Source organism: Pyxicephalus adspersus, chromosome 4 (assembly GCF_032062135.1).
Source record: "Pyxicephalus adspersus chromosome 4, UCB_Pads_2.0, whole genome shotgun sequence".
In the NCBI taxonomy this organism is placed as follows: Eukaryota; Metazoa; Chordata; class Amphibia; order Anura; family Pyxicephalidae; genus Pyxicephalus; species Pyxicephalus adspersus.
Window position 1 is genome coordinate 55,422,064 of NC_092861.1, and position 25,691 is coordinate 55,447,754.

Below are 25,691 nucleotides of genomic sequence, written 5' to 3' on the forward strand. Positions count from 1 at the left end.
AGAGTCCATGCAGCGTATCTGTGTTTGTCCTTTCTGCTCTGTAAGTCCCTAAGAACAGCAGAGAGAAGGATTTCCCACTGCAGTAGAGGCTTTTCAAACATGTCAGTAATAATTAAGAATACAAGCAGCTACTATTGGAAGAGGGACCTATGTGCTTCTCAATATGAAAAGCCTTGTTTCATGACATCAAGCCAAGGAATTCACTGATGCATCACTTGTTTTAGCATTTGTAAGACAGAAATTATAATATGTGAATATGTGAATGTCAAATATGTGACACGTTATTCTAAAATATGTATACAGTACTATATACATATACTCTGAATTTAGTAGTGCTATCTTACCTATCATGATGTCCAACTAAATTGCTTAAAGGGTGATACCTATGTGTGTGTATATATATTTCCCTTTTTGAACCACTCTCTGTAAACCTTTGAGATGGTTGTGCGTGCAAAGTCCAGCAGATCAGGAGTTGCTAAAATATTCAGACCTACTTAACACCAACAACCATGCCACATTCAAAGTCACATAGCTTACCTTTCCTTTTATATAGCGCCAACATATTATGCAGCGCTGTACATTATATAGGGGTTGCAAATGACAAATACAGACAGTGACACTGGAGGAGAGGACCCTCCCCGAAGAGCTTACAATCCAGGAGGTGGGGGAAGTAACACACAATAGGAGAGGAGATATGTAATGGTGGGAAGTAGTGATGGTTTCAAAAGACAGAAGAAGATGGGTAGGCAAGTTTGAAAAAATAGGTTTTGAGTGTTCTTTTAAATGAGCAGAAAGTAGGAGCAAGCCGAATAGGACAAGGAAGACCATCACCAGCTCTAGAGAAGTCTTGTATCTGTGTTTGTGATGAGGTTATGAGTTAAGAAGTCAGTTGTAGGTCATCAGGGGAGCGAGCAGAGAGAGCGGCTAGGGGAGTATTTTTATTACCAGGTCAGAAATGTAAGTGGGACAAGAACTGTGGAGGGATTTGAAGACAAGGCATAGGAGCTTGAATTTGATTCTAAGGTAGCCACTGGAAGCCAGTGTAGAGAACTGCAGAGATGCAGCGGAAGAAGAGCGGAGGGAAGGATGGATGAGTCTGGCTGCAGCATTCATTCTTTGTGATGCATAAAAAACATATAAATAAAACGTGAGTGACACTTTTATGGAAAGAATAGCTAGATACCTATTGCTGTAGGGAGATCTTGCCCAGAGAAATCCTTGACATTATAAGGAAGAATGTATGATTAAACTAACATCTTAAGATGAAAATATTTGTTTCAGAGATAGTTAAATTTTAAGGTAACATCAGAGTCTTTATATGCAGTTGATTTTATATAAGTTGATTTGAAGATTTATTTTCTACATATACAAAGCTAAAATCAGATTACACACATCAAAGACATTTGATGTTGTTTTTCCTAAAAATGTGTAGGGGAAGAGTTAATTACTTAACAAAAAAATAGAGAAGGAAGGTGAAAAGCTGGGGGTTCCAAGGTTAATGGAATCCAGTTGCTTCAAGGGTACACTGTTTATCGAAGAAGTACAGAAAGAGGCGGCTGATTCTGTCTCCAGCATCCAATTCTTTCATATGAAATCATTCTGTGTTCTCCCTCCTAAAGCAAAACCATTACCAAGAGGTCAAGTCATTTAGTGTTATTGGAAAAGAAAACACACATAAATACTGAATGGGAAAATGTGTGTGACTAAGGCATGAAATATTTCTTTTATTTCAATTGCATAAATAGGAACCATTTTGGCATTTCTAGAAACAAATCAACAGTCTGAAAAGTGCAGATTACAGTGTTTGGAAACCATCAACTCTAAGCTGGCACAATGATGAAAAACTGTAGGAATGTTCTGCGTGCAGGTTGTTGTAGATAGAGGTGAATGTGGCGGATAAGGATAGACTTAAGGCTTTGCCTACAAAGCTCTTATATAAGTATGGGTATGATCTTAGTGAATTTGTGGTAAAACGCAAAATATAGCAAATGTTTTCAGTTAGTATTGCGGTATATATCTTAATAGAATACGTATCTTTTTTTTGTATAGTTTTTTCTACATTTTGTTTTATTTCTTGTAGGCAGGTGAATATGGAGGATTGCATGTACCTTTTAGCAAAAAAATATATAGAAAATATATCGTACTACCTGCAGTTAAAGCTGAATTCCAGAATATGCAAATGTTGTCAAAATACAAGAAGCAAATGTATATGTCTTACTTAAAGTTTTTTATGATTTTTATATTGATTCCAGACCTTGACAGTAATCCAGCATAAACCTTTGCCTCAGTGCAGGAGGATTCTGTAAAGAGAACCAGCTACTGCTGCATATACTCCATATACTGGTCTTATATCCATCCCATGTAGTTTCATGCAGGCAGCCTGGCCAGATCTTCTTGGTCCCTCCTACAGTTCTGCTTTCTGTACAAGTTTTGTGCATCACAGTAATTATGTCACTGCGACTTTTATATGGTCTGGGTTTGCAAATGCATTTCTTGCTGTTTGTGTGATATATACATATGACGAATTTTTTGACCCAAGCTCATCATTAATTAGGAATGTACAATCTAAGTATATTGTGGTACTTTATATAGCATAAAGACCCTCTTTGTTAGAAAAAAAAACCTTTCTAACAGGCCTATCTTTAATGTATTTTACCCTTTAATTGTTTTATTTTACGGGTGCCTCTTCCAGATTGCATTAGTATATTGCTGCAGAGTTTTTCACTTTAGGGTATTGCAAAGGACAAGGGAAGCCCTCTTTGAGTGTTTAGGAAAAGAGGGTGAATCTCTGCATAAGTAAAAGATCCTTCACAGAAAGGATTCTTCTGTCCTAGCCAAAATTGTATGCTGTATTTTAGCCATCTTATCAAATAGTACTCATCATCTTACCCCCCTAACCTTCGAAATCTTCCTCTGACATCTTTTATGTTTATTGTTTGGCTTACCCCAAAGACCTTCAAATTCCTGGTTCATGCTCCTAAATTCACCTGCCGGGACTACTGCAACATCCTCTAGTGTTCCTCTAACCCAGGGGTGTCAAACTTGGGCCCACAGGCCAAATCTGGCCCGGCACAGCCTTCTTTTTGGCCCTCGAAAGAATTCTTAATATGAATTGCAGCTGGCTCGCTGCTACTGCAATCCAAAGTAATGGCGGGCCAGCTGCAATTCATATTAGGCTGCTGTTCTATAGACACGACTACAATGCCGCTACTACAATTCCAGGCATCACTCGCGTCTCCAAACCAGCGGCCTCTCTGCCTATGCATGGCCCCGGCCAAGTGATGCCGGGAATTATAGTAGCAGCATCACTTGTGTCTATTGTACAGCAGCCTGGACCCCGCAGAGTTTATACTGTAAATTCAATAATCAGGAATTATCAGGATTATTATTATCAGGAATCTTCATAGAGCTATTGGTTTCACATTGCATTCTCTGGCAAAGTAAAACAATTATTCCCAATAAGAAGAAACAAGAACTCATGGGAAGAGCATGCGAGCATGGCGTAATATGCAGTTTTTGATAGAAGAAAATCGTTATTATTATTGCTGACAAGAGGTGACAGCAGAGAAAAAGATACCCTAATAAGTTTGGTAATGATAATATCGTTGTCCAATAAGCATTGTGGGGACAGGTCTGTAGCCAAACTGTATCATTTCACAGTATTATTATTCTTTATCTTCAATAAAGAAAACTGAGCTCATCCCAAAAAAGCTAGATGGAAAAGTCATAAGGGTAAGTTAAAAATTCTGTTCACAAATTTGTATTTCAACCTTGCTTATAGTTGTTTACCTGGAGCTCAGCTTGTTTGGCTTGCTGCAAAATAAATGTATGACTGCACTGTTGGTTTGTATTGGATCTGTAGTCCATTATTACTGTAATGGCTCTCATTGCTCGAGCCAGAAAAACATTTATTGTAACAAATGTTATTCCGTTTTTACATGAGCACCAACACTGTTTCAAACAAATAGATGTTTACCTTAATAAAGGCATTCTGTATTACATTGGAAAGTTATATCACAGACCCAGATATTAAAGGATTTAGACAAACTGAGCAATAACATGTTTTTCCTAATAATTTTATTTTTATGTTTATGATATGGTTGTTTACCCAGCTGTTCTCAGGTAGATTGTGATGGCTGAATTAGTTCAACTTTAAACTATAAAGTTCAACTTTAGTTCAACTTTATGGGTGCTATGTAATAAACCGGCTATTGCAATACATTTACTTTTCTACTATTCCCAAATTTTGTCCCAGTACAAAAATATAGAAGCTTTTTACACCGATGGTTGATTTGCAGTGCAGTTACCACTTACTGGTGCCTTATTTCATCCACCTAATTTCCATTGTCAAATAAAGGGCTGTTGTTCAAGGCAGTTGATAAGTGTTGATTGTGTTCCCATCTTTGGGGTTGTCTTGCAGAGGAAATTAAGAGGTATAGGAAGTAGAAACATAACATTTGTTTGTACGTCTTCCACAAAATGAGTTCCAAAATACCATTCAACCACTTATTAAAAAAACAATAAACATGCTTTTGTTGAAGTCAATGTAAGCAGATGACAGGAAAATGGACCATGAGACACCATACAAAACATCTTAGGACTGTGATTGTACCACTTATCTTTACCTAAAAAATGACAATAGAAAATAAAATCTCTTTAACCACTTTCCATCATTTATGTCATACCGCGAAGGCTTGGTAGTTTATTGGTGTTCCTGTAAAAAGCTACAAAACTGAGGTCGTCGCTACTGGAAAACTCTGAAATAAGGTCATTCTATTCAAAGGGTTCATTAAATATTTGGACATTGAGTTATACATGTTATGAAGTTGTGTACAGTTGTAGACATGAGGCATACTAATTGGGTAAACACCTTACTTTGCACTTTACATTTCACTAAATCTCCTTCCCCGCATAACTAACTTCCTAAATATAGCTTTTTAAAACTATTATTTCCACAATGCTTTGCATCAGCATTGCAATTGTTTATATCAGGTGTGCAAACGGTTAACAAAATGCAGGTCTTTTGTGACCAGTTTGCAGGAATATTTGCCAAACTATTAGTATATGATTCATATTTTCTGAAATTACTTTTGGAACTACTTATTGTAATAATTATTGTCCCTGCCAGCTAGGTATCAAACAGAAGGCTATATATTTGCTATTCTCTTTTATTAGAATGGGCTTTTTATTTGTAATGCTCATAGCCTGAATTATGACTACAGAAGCATTATTTTTTATATTCTATAAAGGCAGTACCTTTTTATTTCCACCTTTTTATTTCCTATAGTAACAACCATAGCCATGGTGCTAGGCAGTTTTAGAAAATTACAGATTAGAAAATAAACAACTGTTAATACTTAAACTTGCTTAAATGATAAAATGCAATGTGCAATTTCTTTTAGCATGACATACAGTTGTCCTTTTTTTGGAACTTTCTAAACTCTATTCCTCTGCCCCCTTTTGTTCTTCATTGAGGTTTGATGTAGTGAACTACAAATAGTTTTGATATTGCAGTAAACTTTTTATAATGATAAAGTTTACAGCACTAGCCTCCACTATAGTTAATAGATTACAACATAAATAAAAAAAAACTCATAGGGATTTTAACCATCCCATATTCTATCAAAAAGAAATTTGAACAGCAATACACTATAATACTTTTAGTCAAAGGGCTATACTTGTCTTACTATTACTATTGGTGACAAGCACCATTGCTATAGAGGCATCTCTATGCAGATGGAGTCTTGGAAATTTATTCCCAAATGTGCCCCCTTTAGGAAGGATGTTTCATATCTACATTCACATCATCTCAGAAGTCTGTTTTGAGTGTACAGAAACTCCTGTTTCAGAAATTTCTGCCAGAACGTAGGCATCCTGGACTTCTATGATTGGATGCAAATCAGGCAGTCTCTTATTTAAAGAGGAGCTAAACCCTGGTTATATTCACCTGTCTCCATTCCGTCGCATTGTGCAGCCATCTTCTTCCTTCTTTTTTTCCTCGTTACAAATTTGGCCATCTTGATTTTTCAGGCTGGTAAGGAAGGTATGGTAAGAATGCTTTTTGCAGAAAAGACATCACCTGTTTGTTTCTGCAACAGGTCGCAATTTTTAAAGTGAGCATTTAGACCTGTATTAACAAAGTATATTCAAGTTTATTGAAGTATTTGGGAATGCTGGGTATTAAACTGTGTTTTGCACAGATCTGCAACAGATAAAGGCAACAAAGAAAGATGTTCACTGCAACTTCAAATGTTGCTGACATCTAAGCTTTCCAGGACAGAGACTATGTAAGTCTCTGCCAATATTACTTCTAGCTGTCAGCATTTTTTGTGCACCCCTGACCCACACATGTGCAGCTCAGTGTAGTCTCAATATGATTCTGTGCCAAGACAAGGTAACTTCAATGCAGGAGTTACATCATATGGGTCAATCAGGAGGCCAAAGACCCCAAAAGAAGTAGATAAGGAGAATATGGAAATCCCAGAGAGGGAGCGCTAGCACACAGCACTTTGCTAGCTATGTTTGCCTTAATTGCATAGATCATGTGGGCTAAAAAAATTAATTCTGTTTTAAAAAGTAACCAGGGCCAATAACCAATAATTTAAAGCAGCAGAGGGAGAAAATTATGATTTGAGCTTAACTCTTTTATTTAACCCGTCTCACTTCTCCTGTTTAGCACTGCCTTGGTTTGTAACAGAATTGATAAATGCTTCCTATTGCATACAACACAGCTAAAGCAAAGGTTGTGCATGAGCCACCTGTATGAATAAAGATGCTTGGTAATAGCTTTTGAATTCTGTAATATACTGCTGTGTGACACTCTAAACAGGATACAGTGTACTGTATATTGTAATCAGTGTACTGTATATTGAATACATGTTCCACGAGAAGCATAGAGTACACTGGGCTCTGCATGACTCCCGTGTCTCTATTTTTGTTTTATATTTAATTAACAGCACTTTTACTATGCTTATCCAACAGCCTTTACATACTCACATTGTATAGTATCGCTGTAAACCTGTATGTAAAAGTAATCATTAAATAGCCATACAAAAACATCAATATTTACCAATATGTTACATTTGTGTGTTGCTTTTCAAGAGAGGCCAACAGAAAGGTTTGTATATGAAGCCTTCATTAACAATCTAACTTTTTTTTTACTGGTTTAGTTGATTGGTGTATTTTAAAAAATTGTTTTCAGCCATTTTTAAATCTGCAGATTTTATAAAAATATTACCAGACAACCCAGCCCTGAAGGTCTGTTTTGAGGTTTTTCTTGGTATAGGGTAACAACTATTTTCAAACTATTTTTCACCGTTCATCCTTCACAGATCCATAATGTGCAGAGAAACATCCCCAGCCTTACAGCACCTGTACATACAATGGTTTTCACAATAGATATAAAAAAATCAATGGATGATATGCAGTAATTACATAATATAGGAGCACTATTGTCTAAGTTGTGCTAAGAATATGAAAACAATATAAACATATAATATGAAAACAATACCTGTGTGTGCAAGTCATAAAAATTCATGTGATTAAACTACCAATACATTAACATGCACCCGGGTTAGGGACTTGTTCTTTTTTCTGATCATAATATCTTGATTACAGATACTTCCTCATATCCTGATTTTAATGCGAGGATATCTACAAAATGCATTACTTTAATAATGTAGGTTTTCTGTATATATAGCTGTGTATACATGGAGACACATTTTGACCCAACTGTTAGATTGATGTGTGAATGATCTCTAAATGATCCTAACACAACAGAAAAAAGTTCCTCTACACAGGAGGAAATGCAGTATTTCCATTTTATAGGCTGTATTCTATTCCATTCCAGAGAGAGCATCAGACATTAGCACACAGTTTATGGCCTGATGCAAATGCTGTTGTTTTTCATTCTATGAGAACAGAGCAGATTCTAGGGATACAACACCTCGTGATAGTGCACCAAAAGCAACTGAGAAACAGGATGACGTTCTGTGTAAATTGCAGATTAAAATGCTAATTGCCCTTAACAGTGTTTAAACACATTTCAGAGTGATATGTGCGTAGAGGTGAGTACACTGAGACTGTATTAGCACTGAGAGATATACATTACAGCCTTGATATGTATTACAATGCGGAATTTTCCCTTCATATGTAAAACGGGTGCTTTGTGCTCTTATAAAAAATGAACCTTAGCATGACATTTCGTCCTTTATTAATGTAGTAATAAAATATGCAGTACACAAAGTATAACTCTCACAATAAAAGCTCAAACAGGAATGATTTTGGCCTCGTTCCAAGGTGCTATGTCAATGTTCATTAATTTTCTCAGCTATGCACCTAAACTCTAATCAACAATATAAAATAATCTGGACTCTTTACAAGGAATCATGCTGTCTTACAAGCTTATATTGGCACACAGTTCTTTGCTCATGCTCGCTTATGTATTCAACTGTTAAAACACATTATTCTGCCTAAAAGTGGACCATACTGATTGCATGTAAAAGATCAGACTGTTAGCCTTCTGCAAACAATGTATTCTAGATTTCCAAATGTTATATATATGATATATATCAGTTGTTGATTCTGACCTTACTCTGTTATATACAGGCCTTGCAAAAGGAAATACAATCTAATGAAAAACGTGTATTATCTCAAAATGCGTTTGAGCACCACCAATTCACATTTCACGCAGCGTCTGCATGAAGGGACTGTATAGTGGTTTTGTATATAATTGTTTTATATATTTGAAGGTCAATAAGTATAGTATATAAGAATTATTAATTTATTTGTATTAAAGCTAAGCTTAATACTGTTTAATCACACACAGAAAAGATTGTGACCTGCAAACAGATATCCCTAATTCTAGAATGTTTGTTCAAAGTAAAATAGTTTGCAGTCAGTCATAAGAATGGGATTGATTTCCAATTGATGACTAGCTTACTAGTCACATGTAACTAGTTACATGCTTTAACTTTAAATAAATGTCCTATAACTTATTAGTTATGTAAAAACCATGACTTTCTATCATTTGAAATATTAAATAGTAATACCATGCCATTTTCATCTACCAACCTTTTCTTGTATTTAAATGTTTCAGGCTTTAGCTTTGCTAAAGGAAACCTCTGGATTACAAAACTGAAGTCATGATGGCAGTGACTCAGCCTTTACTAGATGACTTATTAGGAGGATTTAATTTAACAAAGGGAGTTGCAAAGTAAGCTGTTCTGTGACGTTTCTTCGGCTATCCCATAGTAAAAACCCTCAATCATGTAACAAAGATTCTTTGTAAACTAAAGAATGTATAAATATAATAAAACATAAAAAAAAAAATTAAAATGTACCTAAAATTAAATTAAACCAAAGCCTTTTATTTTTCTTTACAAACCAAAAAATATTTGCTTAATTACCTATAGTTAGACCATTCTGACCAAAGGTTTTTTACCAATGGATATGGTACAAACTGATTATCAAGTAGTGCTAATCCAACATCCCTATGTGTATATGGAGCTGCTCCCCTAAATAACGTTCATGGGTTAAGAAGAAAGCTAGGGTTTTTTGTGTGGCAATATATTATATTGTTTTTGTTTTCGTCTCTGCATATGCCTATGGCTATACAACAGAAATATTATATGTATTGACAGCAATATAGATTTATGATGTTAACTTTATAGTTTAGCTTTGCAAACATAACAATATATTTTTTCGTTGGGTAAGTATGGATATAAATTGAAAATGTATATATGTATTTGATTAAACATACTTTAATTCTGATTGTATGTGTACTATTCTCATGTACAGCCTTTCAACAAACGCTTTCCACCAAGTCCCCTGAGGAAGCCGATAGGCGAAACGTGTTGTTACGAGACGTTTTCCTCTCTTTTCTATCTAAATTGGGATATCACTGTCTAGCCTACTGGTCAACTTTCCCATGCCTGTACATATGGGAATGCATACAAGTGAATACAAGTAATACAAGTAAATTAATATGTCACATCTTGATATAAGTGTATATTTACTATTTGTTCTTTATAATATATTGCTGCACAAAAACCCCAGCTTTCTTCTGTCTTTTTTCTTAACCCATATATGGTACAAACTGGTATAAACTCACAATCAAAATAGGATTGGAAAGAGACCTTGCAATATACACCAAGCTTTAGCTTTTGTACATTGCCTCAAATCCAAGGGTCCAAAATTATCTAAAGGTTTCATGCAAGTTATTTATATTTCCTAATACTAGATTTTATTTTGACATAGTGATATGTGTTGAGTGCACCACTTCAGCAATATAATCTGATGCCTGTACCTACTATTGGCACAGTCGGTGACATTCTGGAGGGAACTGAATAAAGTAAATAAACATAGTATAGATGATGTGATCTTCTTCCATAATGTACCCTCACTCACTTTTTCACTCAGAAGCCAAGTTACCTATGAATAATAGGACTCCAAAATATGTATTTAATAGCACTAGTGGTATTACACCTCATACCGGTAATAATACAGAGACATTCATCTAATAAAGTTGATAATCAGTCACCCTAAAGCCCAAGTGAATTTCAGTCAATCAGCTATATTCATTCCAGGTGCATCAAAGCAAGCATGCAAAGTCTTCTTTTCTTTTGTAAACAATAACAGCATAAAATTTAAAAATTCTGCACTTTGCCAGCATTCTTCACAGAAACATTTTACTAGTGCTCCCAAATCAGCAGAAGGCATTAACTTTGTTGATTGTAGAGCTTTAGGTTTGTTTTAGCTGGTAGTGTGTCAGACCCCTGTAGTGATACCACTACATCAACTGAGAGAGCATGGGTCTTTATCTGTAGCATGCTATAGATAATTGTAATTGTAATTATGATGCGGCTCTAAAGCAAATAAACTGTAATACTTTGCACAGTTTTTGTTTTGATGCACCTAGAACATATTTCGCTGATATGAACTAAGAAGTTTATTTGGACTTCAATAAAACTTGTGTGCAGTTACTGATCTAGGTGTTTTATGTTGAGGAGTATCTTATCGTATGTCTTGGTTTCCATAGAGTATTGGTAATCTTGTCCTAGGTTCTATTAGACAATAGAGTGTTGATAAAATGGGGAAGGTTAATAGAGATTGCTTGTTTCCCTCCAGAAGTGTTTTGGCATGTTGCCTCATAATAAGTAGAAGCTGAATCAGCTAAGACCAGGGATGAGCTGGTAAAGGGATATATCTATACCTTTCCAAAAATGGGATCTGTAAAGTAATCTCAATATATTAAATGTTAGCCATTTTCAAGAAAGTATGAGATAAAAGCAAGAAGGCTTTGCTAACACCACAGTTCACATGCATTTTGTTTCCATTCCATTTAATGGTTAGAAAAATTAAACCTTCAATAAAAACTAAAAAAATGCATTTTATAGAACTCCTAATAACAAAGTTGTATATAAACGCCTTGTTTGAGATTTTTGGCATTATTCATTTCTTTCTCTCATTTTGCTGTCTAACCTTTTTCTTTGTGTAAACTTTCATTGCTGGCAAAGGGAAAGAAGAAAATAACCGTTTTTTTCTGTGGGATTGCAGCAGAGGAAGTGATCTGTGGTTAGAAAAATTAGCCCCATTCATAAAACCTTAATTTTAATTATTGTAAATTTACCATCCATTCACATAATAGCATAGTCTATAATTCTGTGAAATCTCAGCAGTGGAAGCTGCCAGTGTTAGATTAATTTGTTGCTTCATTTACAGTATGTCAGCTATCCCCAACCCTTGGCAGCTCATGAACCACAAAGAAATGTAAGAAATGAGGATACATCTTTTAAAAGTTGCCCTAAATTTCTGTTAATTATAATGTTTCATGTTTTATTGAAATGATGTAAAATCTGCATACCTGCTTTACATGCTAGGTGTGAATATATATTGTAGCAGCTGTTCAGATAGACATTGAGTACATACTAATAGGATGCCAAGAAGACCAACATGAAGAATTGCTAACAACTGCATGTAACTGACAGGCAACTTGTTTGGTTACTGCTGTCCTACACAAAGGACTCACCTTAGATCAGAGGTAGGCAAACTCCGGCCTTTAGGCCGAATACGGCCTAGCCAGTATTCCAGTCCAGCCTAACGCCCCCCCTAGTTATTTATTGTTGGATCCGGCCTAATTGATATGTCGCGTCATCGCGAGTTTCTACGATATCATCGATAAAATCGAGTTACCGCACAAAAACCCCAATTACTATGCCTAAAGAGCAGAAGCAACAGGCAGCTACCAGTCTCCGGAGGGTTGACCTCGAACGTCGTGTATTCAACCACGAATGGACTGGCAAATTATTCTTCGGCAACAAAGCCCTGTGTTTAGTGTGCAACGACACCAACAGCACTTTCAATCGGTCGAATCTCGATGCCAAGCATGCACACATACAGAGACTACACCGCGGATGAGCGGAAGACTGAGACTGCTTGCTTGCAGTCAGGTTGGAAAAAACTTTTCTTGGATACTTTGTTTCTTCTGGCCTAGTGTGCCTTCTGAAATGGGCTAATAGCCCAGAAAGTTTGCCGACCCCTGCTTTAGATCAACCATAAGGCACAGGCAGTCCATATAATTTAATTTTTTTCTTACATTATTTTGAATGAGTCTAAGAATTTAAAAAAGCCACTGTACATTTACGCAAATAGAATTTCCTAGGAACAAAGGAAATATGTTTGCTATAGAATACTAGTGACGTGAGATAAGCTATCACTTTTTGATACTGGGGGTGCTTTGGAATACCCCAATATCCTGGCGCCTCACTAGACGATACTAGAAAGTACAGTGACACTGTACAGTGACACTCGTGTGTAGAGTAAAGCATTGTGAATCTCTCTAACATATGCAAGCTTCAGTACAGACCATAGGGTATAGAATGGGGTACTAATTGCTATAGGCCTTTTGCAGCCCAACAGAATGTGTTTAATAATGTGGAAGACACATATCACAGGGGAGTATGCAAAGGCAGATAGAACATCTGTCTTTTGATCCAAGTGATAAAAAGAGGTTTGCCCAGAAGCATTTCATAAATACAATTGTGCTACTGTTACAGATTTGCACTGTTGCAGTGCCAGATTGTCAGATGGAACAGATTGCTAGCTAATGAAGCCAATGTAGAACAGATTTACAAGAATACAGAAATATAAATGAAGTAAGAAATGCAAGTCATTACTGACTACTTACCAGTTCTATATGACTCTGGCAACTGCAATGTGGATGTTAACATGGGGGTTGTTTTTGTTTATTGACATACCTACTTTTCGGAAACCAAACATGCAAACAGTTCATATTCATGAGTGCTGTCGGGCTAGCTTTTTAGAATGACAGCTGGCATTACCATTGTGTTTTAGTGCAGATGGTTTCTGCATGACTATCATTTAATATATCTTTATTTCTTCAATGCTTCCTAAACCAATTTCAAAAATTAGAGCGCACATATTGGACAATTGTTCTCTAATAAGAAGTTATGTAAAAATAGTTAGGTGTTACAATCCACATTGCTATATTTGACATTTGTGTTTTGCAATGGTGCTCATCAGGAGGTAGGTTGTATTACCTGTAAGCATCTCAGAATTTATTTTAAGTTTGGACTGGGGTTTATCTTCAACTGCTATGGTCAATTATAAAGATAAATGATGGTGTCACTTTTCATTTATAAATATAACATACCGTACACATAAATAAATATTAGTCTGGATGCCATATTATGGCCTTTTGTAGGAAGATTAGGATTCCAACTACTGAAAAAAGCAAGCTAGCGTCTATTTAGAACTGAAAAACTCTATGGATAGAAACTTGAATTGATGCACACCATTACCATATTATTCACTTTAATTTTGGACAACAGTGACTTATTTACTTATTTGCTTGTATATTAAATGTTTAGTAATCTTGGAATGCAAAATAAATGTTACTCAAAATATCTCCATGCATGTTTTAATTGATGGTATAGCAATCAATTTTTATATTGGAACTAGTTATGATATGGCAAATTGATTTCCACTGCATGAAGCCACTGCTTCCATGTGGAGATTTAACCTCTTGGAAGTATTCCATGACACATAAAAATGTGTTCAATTAATTTTTAAGCAGAAGGAATATTTATTTTAAGTTGTGTTAACCTGTTAGGGCCATTGAATACTGTGATAGGTGCAGGCAGTTCACACTGATACTATGGTGACGGCAGAAGCGAGATCTGTATTCACATTGAGGTAAACACAGTTCCCCTCAAAAGAGACAGCAGCATTTACCAGGGGTAACAGTACATGGTTGAACTAAATAAATATAGGGCATACATATATGAGAGTGATTACACTGAGCAAAGCATGTATCTTTATTGTGAAGATCTACACAGCCCTGTCGCATCGCTATCTAGCAGAAAGGGGACCTTATATTTCCTTGCTGTAGTTTCACTTGCATGTCTGATTATGCAATAACAATCTCAGATCTGCTCTATTTGTAACTTTTTATATGTCTGATTTACTTTTCTATTTACATTGTGTATTTGGGGGAAACTTAATACCAATAAATGGCATACTACCGGTACATATTCTGACTGTATTTATATTATTATACACTTTCTTCTCCAAATTTTTATATGTATGCTACTACTCCTTTTTTTATGAAATGTAATTGTTTCCTAATATATTATGTTGTTTAATATTGTAAGACTTATCGGGGGTCCTCAGATTTAACAGACATCCCCATCTGTCTGTAATTTCTAGTAATATGGGCAGTCACTCCACCACTGAAGCCTACGGTATATACTAGTCATTCTAGTACAGTAGTTGTAAACTTGTGGTGGGATTTGTCCAAAAAAGTGGTGGTCTTATTTCTTGATATAGGGGCCCTGAAGTGCAGCCCCTGACAAATATTGGAGAAGAGGGGATAATCTTTGGAAGATATTCATATACTGGGGATAAACAGACTGGCAAAAGACTGCTAGAGATCACTGCTATTTACAAATCAGTTCTTCTACATTAGTGCTCAATACAGACTTTTTAAAAACTAATTTTTTCTAAATGTAATGTTTCTTTCATCAAGATCGATTATAATGGATCCAAAGTAACATAAAATACTCACAAAGGGAGAAAGAACAGATAACACAATATGAAAGAAAGTAATGGCTTGAGCAAATACCTTTGAAAGCAGCATCCCCCCTAAGGGCCAAACTTTTACTGCCAAAAGGCTGTGGGTTGGGCCCCGGGGGTCTAAAACCATTTTTATCTATTCTGGAAATAACATTTAAGATTACCATAATAGTTTATGCTGCATTATTGCTTTGTGATACAGAACTGTATGGGTTGGTTTAGATGTTGTAGACTCTTGTATCATTTTCCTGTATATTTGGAACACAATAGAAAGAATTTAATTTACAAAAGTTAATGACCTTGCCAGAAACTGGAAACGCTGTTTATCTGTTTTCAGTCATTTGGATTAAGTTGTTGGAGTATATTCCCTCTTAATACAATTGCATGTCATAGAATCACAGCTGGAAGGAACTGGAGGCAGGTGATCTAGCCAGGCATAATTAGCTTATTCACTTTCTATCCTGGTGACTAAGCATTCTGTCTCATGTACAATCACTGAGCACAGTTCTAAGTGTTGTATTGATGGTATTTATTTTACAGAACCCCAGCTGAAAGGAATTGTGACAAGGTTATTCAGCCAGCAGGGATACTTCCTGCAAATGCACCCAGATGGCACCATTGATGGGACCAAGGATGAAAACAGCGACTACAGTAAGTAAAATCACCCTTTTCATTCAAATTATAAATCATGCTTAATACCAGTTGAGTCTCCTATTAGGGACTTCATTTGCGTTAACGTAAGGAACAAACGACTTTTAAAAACAGCTGTTCACTGCAGTATTTAATTTGTTAAGAACCACAATATTGTATGTCTTTTACACTAATAAAGATCTTTTGAATATTTATGTATATTTTTATTACAAGAGACAAGAAAGCTAGCCAGCCAGGCAGTATATTTTATTAAATGTGCTGGTCAAAGAGAAAGATACTGAGGACATTTTAAAATGTTTTTCTTTTTCAACAAAAAGTTGTTCTTTAACTCAGGGGACCCTTGCACCCAGTCCGAGGCCGCGGCTTTGGCCGGTGCCCCCACCAGCGGGTTTAGGAGGAGGACCCCACTTGGGGGGGGGGGGGGGGCTCACAGGCCAGAACCACGGACCACGTCTCCCGGAGGTCTGAGCCTGCGGTGGGAGAGTGGGTGGGTTCTTGCCTAATGATGTCACTCTGGGGGGGTAGTTTTTTCTCCTTTGAATGACACATGGCTTCCCGCACATGCACGGTCCAAAGTCCGTAAATTAAGTGGTCCGTGATATGCAAAAGGTTGGGGACCACTGCTTTAACTGGTTTGTTTACAAAAAAAAGAAGACAAGTGTAGAAGTGTAGAAAATAGGATGTAGTATACTTTCTCTTTCTTAAGGTTCCACCCCGTAAAAGGTTAGAATATTGAAGTAGATAGAAAAAGAGACAGGGATTCAGTGGCAATGAGGTTTAAATATATATTTATATTTTTAAACATCATACATAATTACAGAGATAATATAAAAATATATCATGAACTTTGTTATACAGTCACAGAGTTCAGATATTGAGACTAGACATGTAACTTCTAGCGTGTACATAAATTTACTGTTTTAATCAGATATGTGTACCGACACGTTTTGCGAGTTTGGCTTCTTCAGGTATGATTACAACAGTTATCACTTGAATAGTTGCAAATTGAAGTCTCAGAGAGCTCTAGGTCCAGATAGCCAAGATATCCAAAAGATGAAAATAATTGGAGGATTAGTAAGGGTAATTAAAGTATCAGGTCCATTCTTGTACATAGGACACCTTGGGAATTTCCTTTGTATGGAAATGGTTGTATGGAAAAATCTTTTTAATTATTAAAGATAGGAATCAAAATAAAGGTCTGTGGTCCTATAAAGCAGCCAGGGGCTCTGAAACAAAAATAAGACAATGTAGATGTGTTTGTGAAGTTCAAGCTGGATGTACATTCTACTAAAATAAAGTAAAGAACCCCTGGGGCAAACAACTGGTAGCACAGTCCACATTAGTTACTCTTCCATAATTCTTCCAGCTCCTCCAACATTCTTATATATATTACACACAGATAGGGCTAGTTATGATCAAAGCAAAAGGCATGGACCAAAGTGTATCCCTTGGATATTAAAAATATTTTTTTCCAGTGCTGGTAACTAACCACTAAAACATTATTCATATCTTTTAATGAAATATATTGTGATTGTTTTTTTGTACATAGAAACTTGCCAGAGAGTACAAAAACTTTCTTTCTTTTATATGTGTATATATGTATAAAAGTTTAATAAGTTTGAGATGTAACATTTCTTAATATTCTGGTAAACGCTTATATGCTATACTGGGTGAATTACATTGCTTGTGATGCAAAAAAGAACTAATCTGTAGGCAGGCATCTACAGCTGAATTTTATAGCACTTACCAATCAAATTCATCACGGCTAAAGATTACATGTAATAAACCCCTCTGATTTTCAACATGGAAGCCTGCACCTACTGCCCATTACAAATGCAATACGAGGTACGTAGTAAGAATTGAATTATTGTGTCAGTCTTTGACAACACATAACTTTATGAAGCACTTGTAAGCAAATTCTAAAATTAAATATAAATCTTTGTGCAAGAATCTGATATTTATTTTCTGTTTATCAAATTTAGCCCTTTTCAATCTAATCCCTGTGGGTCTCCGGGTGGTTGCAATACAGGGAGTTAAGGCAGGACTCTACGTGGCAATGAATGGTGAAGGTTTTCTCTACAGCTCAGTAAGTCTGATGATCTCTATGTTTGTATTTCTGTTTGTGAAGTATTTAGGACTTCTACAAAATGTAAAATAAATACAGAGTATAAAAAGTTGATTGACCTGCACAGGTTAAAAAAAAGCATCCAGAGTAGGTGGCCTAAGTGCTTTAGTGACTGTATGTGAAAGGGCTGCTTGTTACATTGAGAATTTCATTTTTAGACATGCATGAAAAATATAACATATTTAATTAATATATCAACTTTGTTTTTGTTTTGTCGTCCATTGTTGTATGTTTGCAGCTTTTTTTAGGTTTACATGAGAGTACTAAAAAATTTGATTACCTAACCTTGTGTATTTATCCATTAATGTTATTAAAAGTCTTTTACATAAACCAAACTGTATTATATGGCTCTTGGCCCACTCAAGTTAATAAACCATTTTTATTTTCTAATCAGTATTAATTATTTGTAAAGGCATTCAGCTGTATAGCATGTTACTGGATGGTTGAGCAAAAATCTAATAAAGTACCATTATTCAAAGGTCAGGATAGGTAAAAAATGAAGTGGCTGGTTATGGACTAGTTCACATCTATGGAGAACTACTCGGGGGGAGAATGTGATATGTTTGTGCTACTATCCTTCACCTTTGTGTTGTTTTTTTTTTCTGATTAAGCTAATCAGTAAGTCTTGAGCAAGCACTTCCAGGTCTACGTCCTCAGCTTTATATGCTGTTTACTCCAGATGTATTGTCATGTATTTTGAAAAAATGTTCTACTTAAGCTTTCCACACAGATTTAGCCCGTTACATTTGCAAGGTTTTGTAATGTAATGCAATTGGTTACATAGGTATTGATACATTTTGTTGATCTAAATAATACACATCTCAAAGACTGGATGTGTTATACATCTATATATTATGAAGAGTATATTCCTTTTTAATGATCAAATATAGTATGCTTTTAATTAAACAATGGAGTATGTATTTTAAGTAGTAGTCCATTTATTGGTGATAAAGATATTGTGGGGAAGTTTGGATGTATCACCACAATTCACACCTGGATAATAGGAGAAGATCCAAAAAAGCTAAAAATGCAATAGTTTTTAGAAATTAGACTAGAATTCTGAAAATTAGTATGGGTAATAGGCATTATGTACAACTCAAATTATTCTACAAATACTACTACAAAATTGGAAATCAGCATGTGTAAAAATATAGAAATTCATTTAGGATTAGTCATTTGAACAATTTCATATCAAATTCTACTATTCTACTAAATTATCTACTAATCAATTCACATTTACATCATATTACTTAATATTAACATTGATCAATTTAAAGAGCATCTTTCACTGAATTAAATTATTCCTCTTTAAGTTTTTTTTTTTTGCTGTGTTGTTCACAATAAAAATAATTATACAACCATCTAAACCCCCATTCTCTTCTTCTAAACTCTGCCTCTGCATCTTCCATTCTACCATCATTGCAAAGGAGATTCTGAGACTGTAAAGTAGATTGCCCTGAAGCCTCCTGGGATATTAATGTCACGCATCACAGGAGGCTTCACAACAGCCCATACACATATGCTGTGGCAGGAGGAGTAGTTTATCAATGCCTAGACAAGGAATGATAAAGCATGTCCGAAAAATCATGTAATTATGTAACAGGAGGGAGGAAACTGGTAGGAGCAAGTCAGGATTGTACTGTAAGGTCAGCTCCAACTTAATTCTCTCTATTTTCTTTGTATTTGAGATTTTTATTGTGTAATAGATTTTTTATCATAACATTTATATTTATTTATGTCTTATTATATGTAATGAAGTAACAATGGATCATACTTATTGGACCACTGCTGGTGAAATGGCAGGAAAGATACAAGGTTAATACACCAAGCATCCATCCTGAATCTTCATAACATGAAGAATGCAAATAAGGAGACCCCTCAGCTATGCAGAAGCCTAACCAAATGGTTTTCAGTGCTAGGTCAATGCTTCTGGGATGGGGAAGTGATATTAGGGGACAAAAATGTCTGTCCATCATGATGTTGTAGACTCTTCAAATTTTCCTTTGGGATTAAAAATTTTTTATGTATAGGTATGTGCAGCTTGCCAACCCATGGTTTAGACTGATATTCCTTGCCTTGGTGAACAAGTTAAAACAGAAAAAAGGCACTATGAAAACCTTAACTCTTATTCATTACTTTAATGTAGATGAATCTTCCCGTGAATTAAAAAAATATCAATTATTTTACCCATCTAGGAAACAGACCATGGTACATTTACAAAATCCCACACCCTTTCCAGTACATAACTAAAATACATTATATGCATTTATTGTAATTTGTTTGACCCAAAATGAAACAGCCGAGCTTTACACCTAATATATGTACCCTTTTCCATTTATTTATTGAAGAGGAGACGTGACAGTTTCCTGGTCCCCTAGTGAACACATATGGAGTTCATTATTCAACTAGTTTCAGCAAATAAAGATATCACATATATCCTACACCCACAAATTATTCTGATTTCTATCTCATTTTGAGCTGGCCAGTTCACACGTCTTTACTTCCTATTGTTACTTAAGCCCTCCTTTGTAGAAGTAATTGCCATTTAACAGACTACGATATAGGCTTGAGGAAACATTATGCGACTACTATTTGAGGTTGGAAATGGTATATGTCCATTTATAGAGGCCAGCACATCTACAGCTCAGGTTCTAGCCCAGCAACTTGATCGACTTGGGAATAAACACCCATGTGTGGTAGCACAATACTGGTCCTAAAAAAATATCGAACCTTGACTGTAGCATATTGGTCTGTTCATTTAGAAGCTATTTTTTTAAATTTGAAATTAGAAATGTGTCAGGTCTTCTATGGTAACACTGCGGTTCCCCTTTATTTTCATCATAGTGTGAATTAGTGTCTGCTGCATTGATCACAATGGTTCTGCCAATATACAGCTCTAGGGTTTTGGCACCATGTAGATTTCATCTTCTGTTTGCTAATGTTGTAGTGAATAGTAGCCTCGGTGAATTGTGGCCTACAGTCAATACATTGACACGTAGTTAATTAAACATAGTAGATGTAATCATCATTTTAAAGTTACATTATTCAAAATTCTTATATTTGTCACCATTACAATACACTTTTATTTATTTATATGAGCCAAGTTAAATGTTTGCTTCAATGCCCAATATTTTAGCACTACTGCTATAAAGACATTGGGAGTGTAAGGAATTAAAAACAATATTATTCCTAAATACCGGTTTTAGGAAATTAACTTGTATACATTGTAAAAACATTGCTTGTCTGTGCTTGCGTAGTATTTGCATGTAATATATTTTATCCATTATTAAGGCTTTAGCTTCTACACCTTGTAAATAGGATTGCTCTCTTACAAGAAATGACTTGCTTTTTTATGTTATTTACCTTGCCTCTTTGCATAAATACATATTTTTGTTTTAATTCCATCTAGTAAGATCTTTGGAGAATTAAACACAAAAAAATTATATATGTAGTAATATAATAAATCTATCGGACTTCTTGTTTTATATGTTGTTTGAAACTTTTCCTAGTTTAAACCTTTAAAGGGTTTTATCTGTGGAGACCAACCTGGTAGATGGCCTCATCATATTATGAATTCTAAGAAGCAGCAATTCAATTCAATGAAGATTGGTTTGCTGTTTCAACTTGTTGCTTCTGGTTTTCTGCAATCAATGAAGGTTTTGTGGGTTACCAAGGTCAGAGCCTTGTCTTTCACCTCTCTATTCAATCAGAAGAACAACGTTCAGTATTCACATTGTTCATATTAGCTCTAGTCCCTTTAACTTCTTTGTCACTGTCCATCTCTGGCTTCTCTTATCCCTTTTCTTCTTTATTGTTTATGTGTCTAACATTTCATGTCTAGCTCTTAGGTCAATCGGCGGTCATGTGATGTAAATTTATTTACACATTGTTTTACATTGGGTTTGATGTCTTTTAAACCTCTAGGTTATCATTCCTTCTTTTCACTAGTCCCCTGGTTTCCTGCTTCTCTTTTCCATTTTTCTTTTTATTTCTTGTTTATTGTTATTTCTGTTTTTAAAGTTTCAGATCTTACTTAGATACATCTGTGGTCACATGATGTATGTTCATCTATTCTACATAAAACCCCTCCTGTTAGATTGTAAGCTCTTCTGGGCAGGGACCAGTGTCATGTCATTTGCTACCCATATTTAGGGTACAGCTCTGTGTAAAATGTTGGCGCTATATAAACGAGTGAATAAATTTAAATTTATATAAATAAATATGACAGTCTCATAGGATTACTTCTTTATTTTTCGTCCTTAATATTATTCCTCTCTGGCATGTATTGGAAAAAGGCGGGTCAATTCCAGTAACCCTGGCATCTTTCATTTTTCATTGGTAATGCTTGTAATATGCACCTCACCAAGTTCACACATTTAGGAAGCAAGATATGCAAGGTTTCATCTACCTGCAATCAAACAGACCTTGGTCATTTGTTCTAATGAAAAGCCTTGGTTGTCTTAGTCGAGCATGGGAAGTGTACTTAGTTAAATTACCCCATTTGGCCATAAAGCACAGGGCTAATTCTTATATAACTTCATGGTTTCAAATGAATTTAAATGTGCCTGCAATCTGTGTACAATAATACAAAAAAATGTGTAAAATTCAAAAAATGCCAGTATACATAAGGCAGTGCATGGTAAAGTTGTTTGATTGCAAGAACTAGCACATAATACACACTTGGTTTTATTTGCTAAAGAAACAGAGACTTAGCAAAGTGAATAATCACTGAGCTTATTAAATAAGGTGATGATGGACAGCAAATCATGTTCAAGGAAATTTGATTTTTTCTGCATGTGATTATGTGATTGACCTTGTTTGCTATAATCAGAATAAATTCACAGTAAAAAGAACATATTCTGTTTTTTAAGTATGCAGCTTACTGCTTTAGCAAATCAGCCTCACTGTCATATGCTTCCCAATACTTTAGGTATGATAAAAATAGTTTAAAGCTATAATTCTTTTTTTTTTTATTAACTGCTATTTATTCTCTTCAAAGTTCAGCTGATAGTAGAAGTGCCAACACATAGAGGGCTTGTCAGGATATTCTGCATTGCAAGGTGCTGTCATGCTAATATGTTTTACACATTGGAAAATGAAGCAGAAGATATTTAAAGTGCATTGGAGGGGGAGAACAAAGAGAGCCTTCCATGTGTGGTGCTGCTGGAGACATTTAGCTGCAGAGCTGCATCCTAATATGTTTCCCACACAGCAGAACTGCATCCTAATGTTCCACACATTGAAGAATGAAATGGTTTGTGTTTAGGACAGTTTTTAGGAAGGGGGTTGTTGGTGTGTGGTGCTGCTGGAAACATAGAGCTGCATCCTAATTTGTTTGAAACATTCTAGGATGAGTAAATATGTAATTAAGATGATTCACAGGAAGGGGAAAGCAAAGAGGTGGGTCAGCCTATTTATCTGGTAAATTCTGTTGTGTTGACTCACCACTAATATATGCAAAAATGTAAAACCAAAAATGCAGTTTTATTTTATTGGTGTTGTACCGCTATATCTTATTCCAGAGTAGCCTCCCATTGTACTATGTTCAGAAAACTCCTTCACAATCCAAGTTTGATGCACAACCCTGAGTTTATCTTATTTTTAAGTAATTTAATTCATCCTAAAATGTATCACAGTAATCGTGAAAATGCAAGGCAAATGCATTACCGCAAAGCACGTTGCTACACACATTAATGAAACAAGCTCTTTTTAAAGTAATATAAAATGAATGTGAACATTGATGCAGGTATTCTGAAGTGTAAACATGTATCACCCATTCTAATAACAGTGTATTAATAAATCATAATGTTTCATTAGTAGATGCAGGCTGGCATAATAATGTAATAATATGAAACACTTCTGGTAAAAGACTGGGGTAGTAAAATACAATGGTCTTTATTTATCAAGTGCTAAGTAAACCCTAAGGAGAATTTTTAATCCCCGTGAGTTAAATCATACAATAAAAAATCAGTATTAGGAGAAATTAGGTTATTGAAATAATAAAAAGATATTTATTGTTTTTAATGCTATATTTATCATATGATTGTATGCACTGTGAACACAGACAATGTGTGATAGAAAATAGCAGGAAAATAGCTCCGGTATTCTTGTACATATGTGCTAAAACACCAGGTAACACTGAGGAATTATTCACCGATCTTACAGAGGTGTTAAGTCAGCTTCCTGATTGACTGCGTGGGCTCACATATCATAAAATGAAAGAAGAAACCCACCAGCACGGCCTAAAACGGTTGCATAACACTGCCTTAATGCCTTTATATATATATATATATATATATATATAATCTTCCTATGAAATTGTCAGAAATGCAGGATTGCATCACAGATTTGTTGATTGGTGGCTAAAGGTAAGGCCTTGCTTTGGTAAGGTCTGACTTAGGTTAATAGGTAAGAAATAGGGGAAAAAGGTTGCAGCTACATAATGCAATAAGAACTTTCTCTGCTATGTCCCAGTATAGGAATATTACTAAACCTAAGGGAATGGTGGAAACCAGGTGGAGTAGGACAAAAACACACACATGTGTGAATGCACGACGCTGCTTTTATTTTTATTGGCATCCCAATGCATTTTGCTAATAGATGTGTTGCAGCACACCACAATGAACGCTGATTTAGAAAAACAAGTACATCTACCTTTTTGGGGGGCCTTTTAAGATGAATGGGCCGCCTTTATATAACCCTCATATTAACACATCACAACAGCATGAACCGAGCCTAACAAATAGAGCCTGATTTATTAAACCTCTCCAAGATTGGGGAAGACAGACTATCCGGGGAGAACTTGGGTGATCCAGCAAACCTGGAATGAATTTCTTAAAAAACATTTGCTATTATTCTGGACCAGGTTCTCTCATGATAGAGAGCTTAAGCAAATCAGGTCCATTGTGTGCTATATAAATTTGTTCTTCCAATGCAATTTATTCAGGCAATCCAATTTTTTTTTTAATCTTTTAAAAAGAATACATTTTTTTAATGTCAGTGTGTTTTATGTGTTGAATACATTGAACATATTCTAGTTTTAATTTATTTTCTGATATAAAGCTCCCTTGCACCCCCTTCATGGGCCTGGTCTGCTCATTCAATTTGCCCAGAGACCCTGTGTTATATAAAGAAACTGGTATATATTTGTAGGGTATATTTTTTCCCACATCTTTGGATAGATAAAAGCTCTTTTTTCACTGCATCATCTCTAACAGTAAGACTCTGACATAGAGCAAGCATTTGATGTTATATTTTAAAGGACCATTAAACCTAAATGTAAGTTTATCCAGTATGAAAAGGTACCACTTATTCATATACATAAAAGTCCCAATACCATGACAGGACTGAAGATGTTTGACATTATTTGTAACCTTGTTAGCAAATGTAATATGAAATATGTATTCAAACTTCTCTAGGTTGCAAAAAAATGTTTTTTAATTGTGTGCCAGCCATGTAAGTGTAGATTTTTTCTCTCTGCTTGACCTCCAGTCTTTTAGAAACATTGGGGATTTTTGTTACATGCTAAATCTTTATGTAGAATGAATTTATTTAGAGAAGTACAAAAATTTATTACAGAAGGAAGTGGGTAAAAAAAGCTTTTGTCAGTGCACATAAATAGGGGAGGAACAAGAGTGATTGAAACAGATTTGCTATGGTACGAGATTGTACTTTTGCCAGCAGCAACCCTGTGCCTGCAGGTAAGCATAGCCATCAAAATGACCAGATCAACAAACTGATAGAGACTTTAAGGTCAGCAATCTATTTATTCTTTTCAATACAGTATCAGTTCTGAAAGATGAAGCCATTCATAAAGTTTGTT

At 35.3% G+C, this 25,691-nt stretch overlaps 1 protein-coding gene across 4 annotated transcripts in view; it reads left to right on the forward strand.

Annotated features, from left to right (window-relative positions):
• The window catches only part of FGF12 (fibroblast growth factor 12), a 264,552-nt gene that overhangs the window by 159,872 nt on the left and 78,989 nt on the right, over positions 1-25,691 (forward strand). For all 4 annotated transcript variants that reach the window (XM_072408230.1, XM_072408229.1, XM_072408231.1 and 1 more), the window contains 2 exons: positions 15,634-15,744; positions 17,727-17,830. In XM_072408230.1, coding sequence (XP_072264331.1) covers positions 15,634-15,744; positions 17,727-17,830 — 215 coding nt within the window. The remainder of the gene's footprint in view (positions 1-15,633; positions 15,745-17,726; positions 17,831-25,691) is intronic.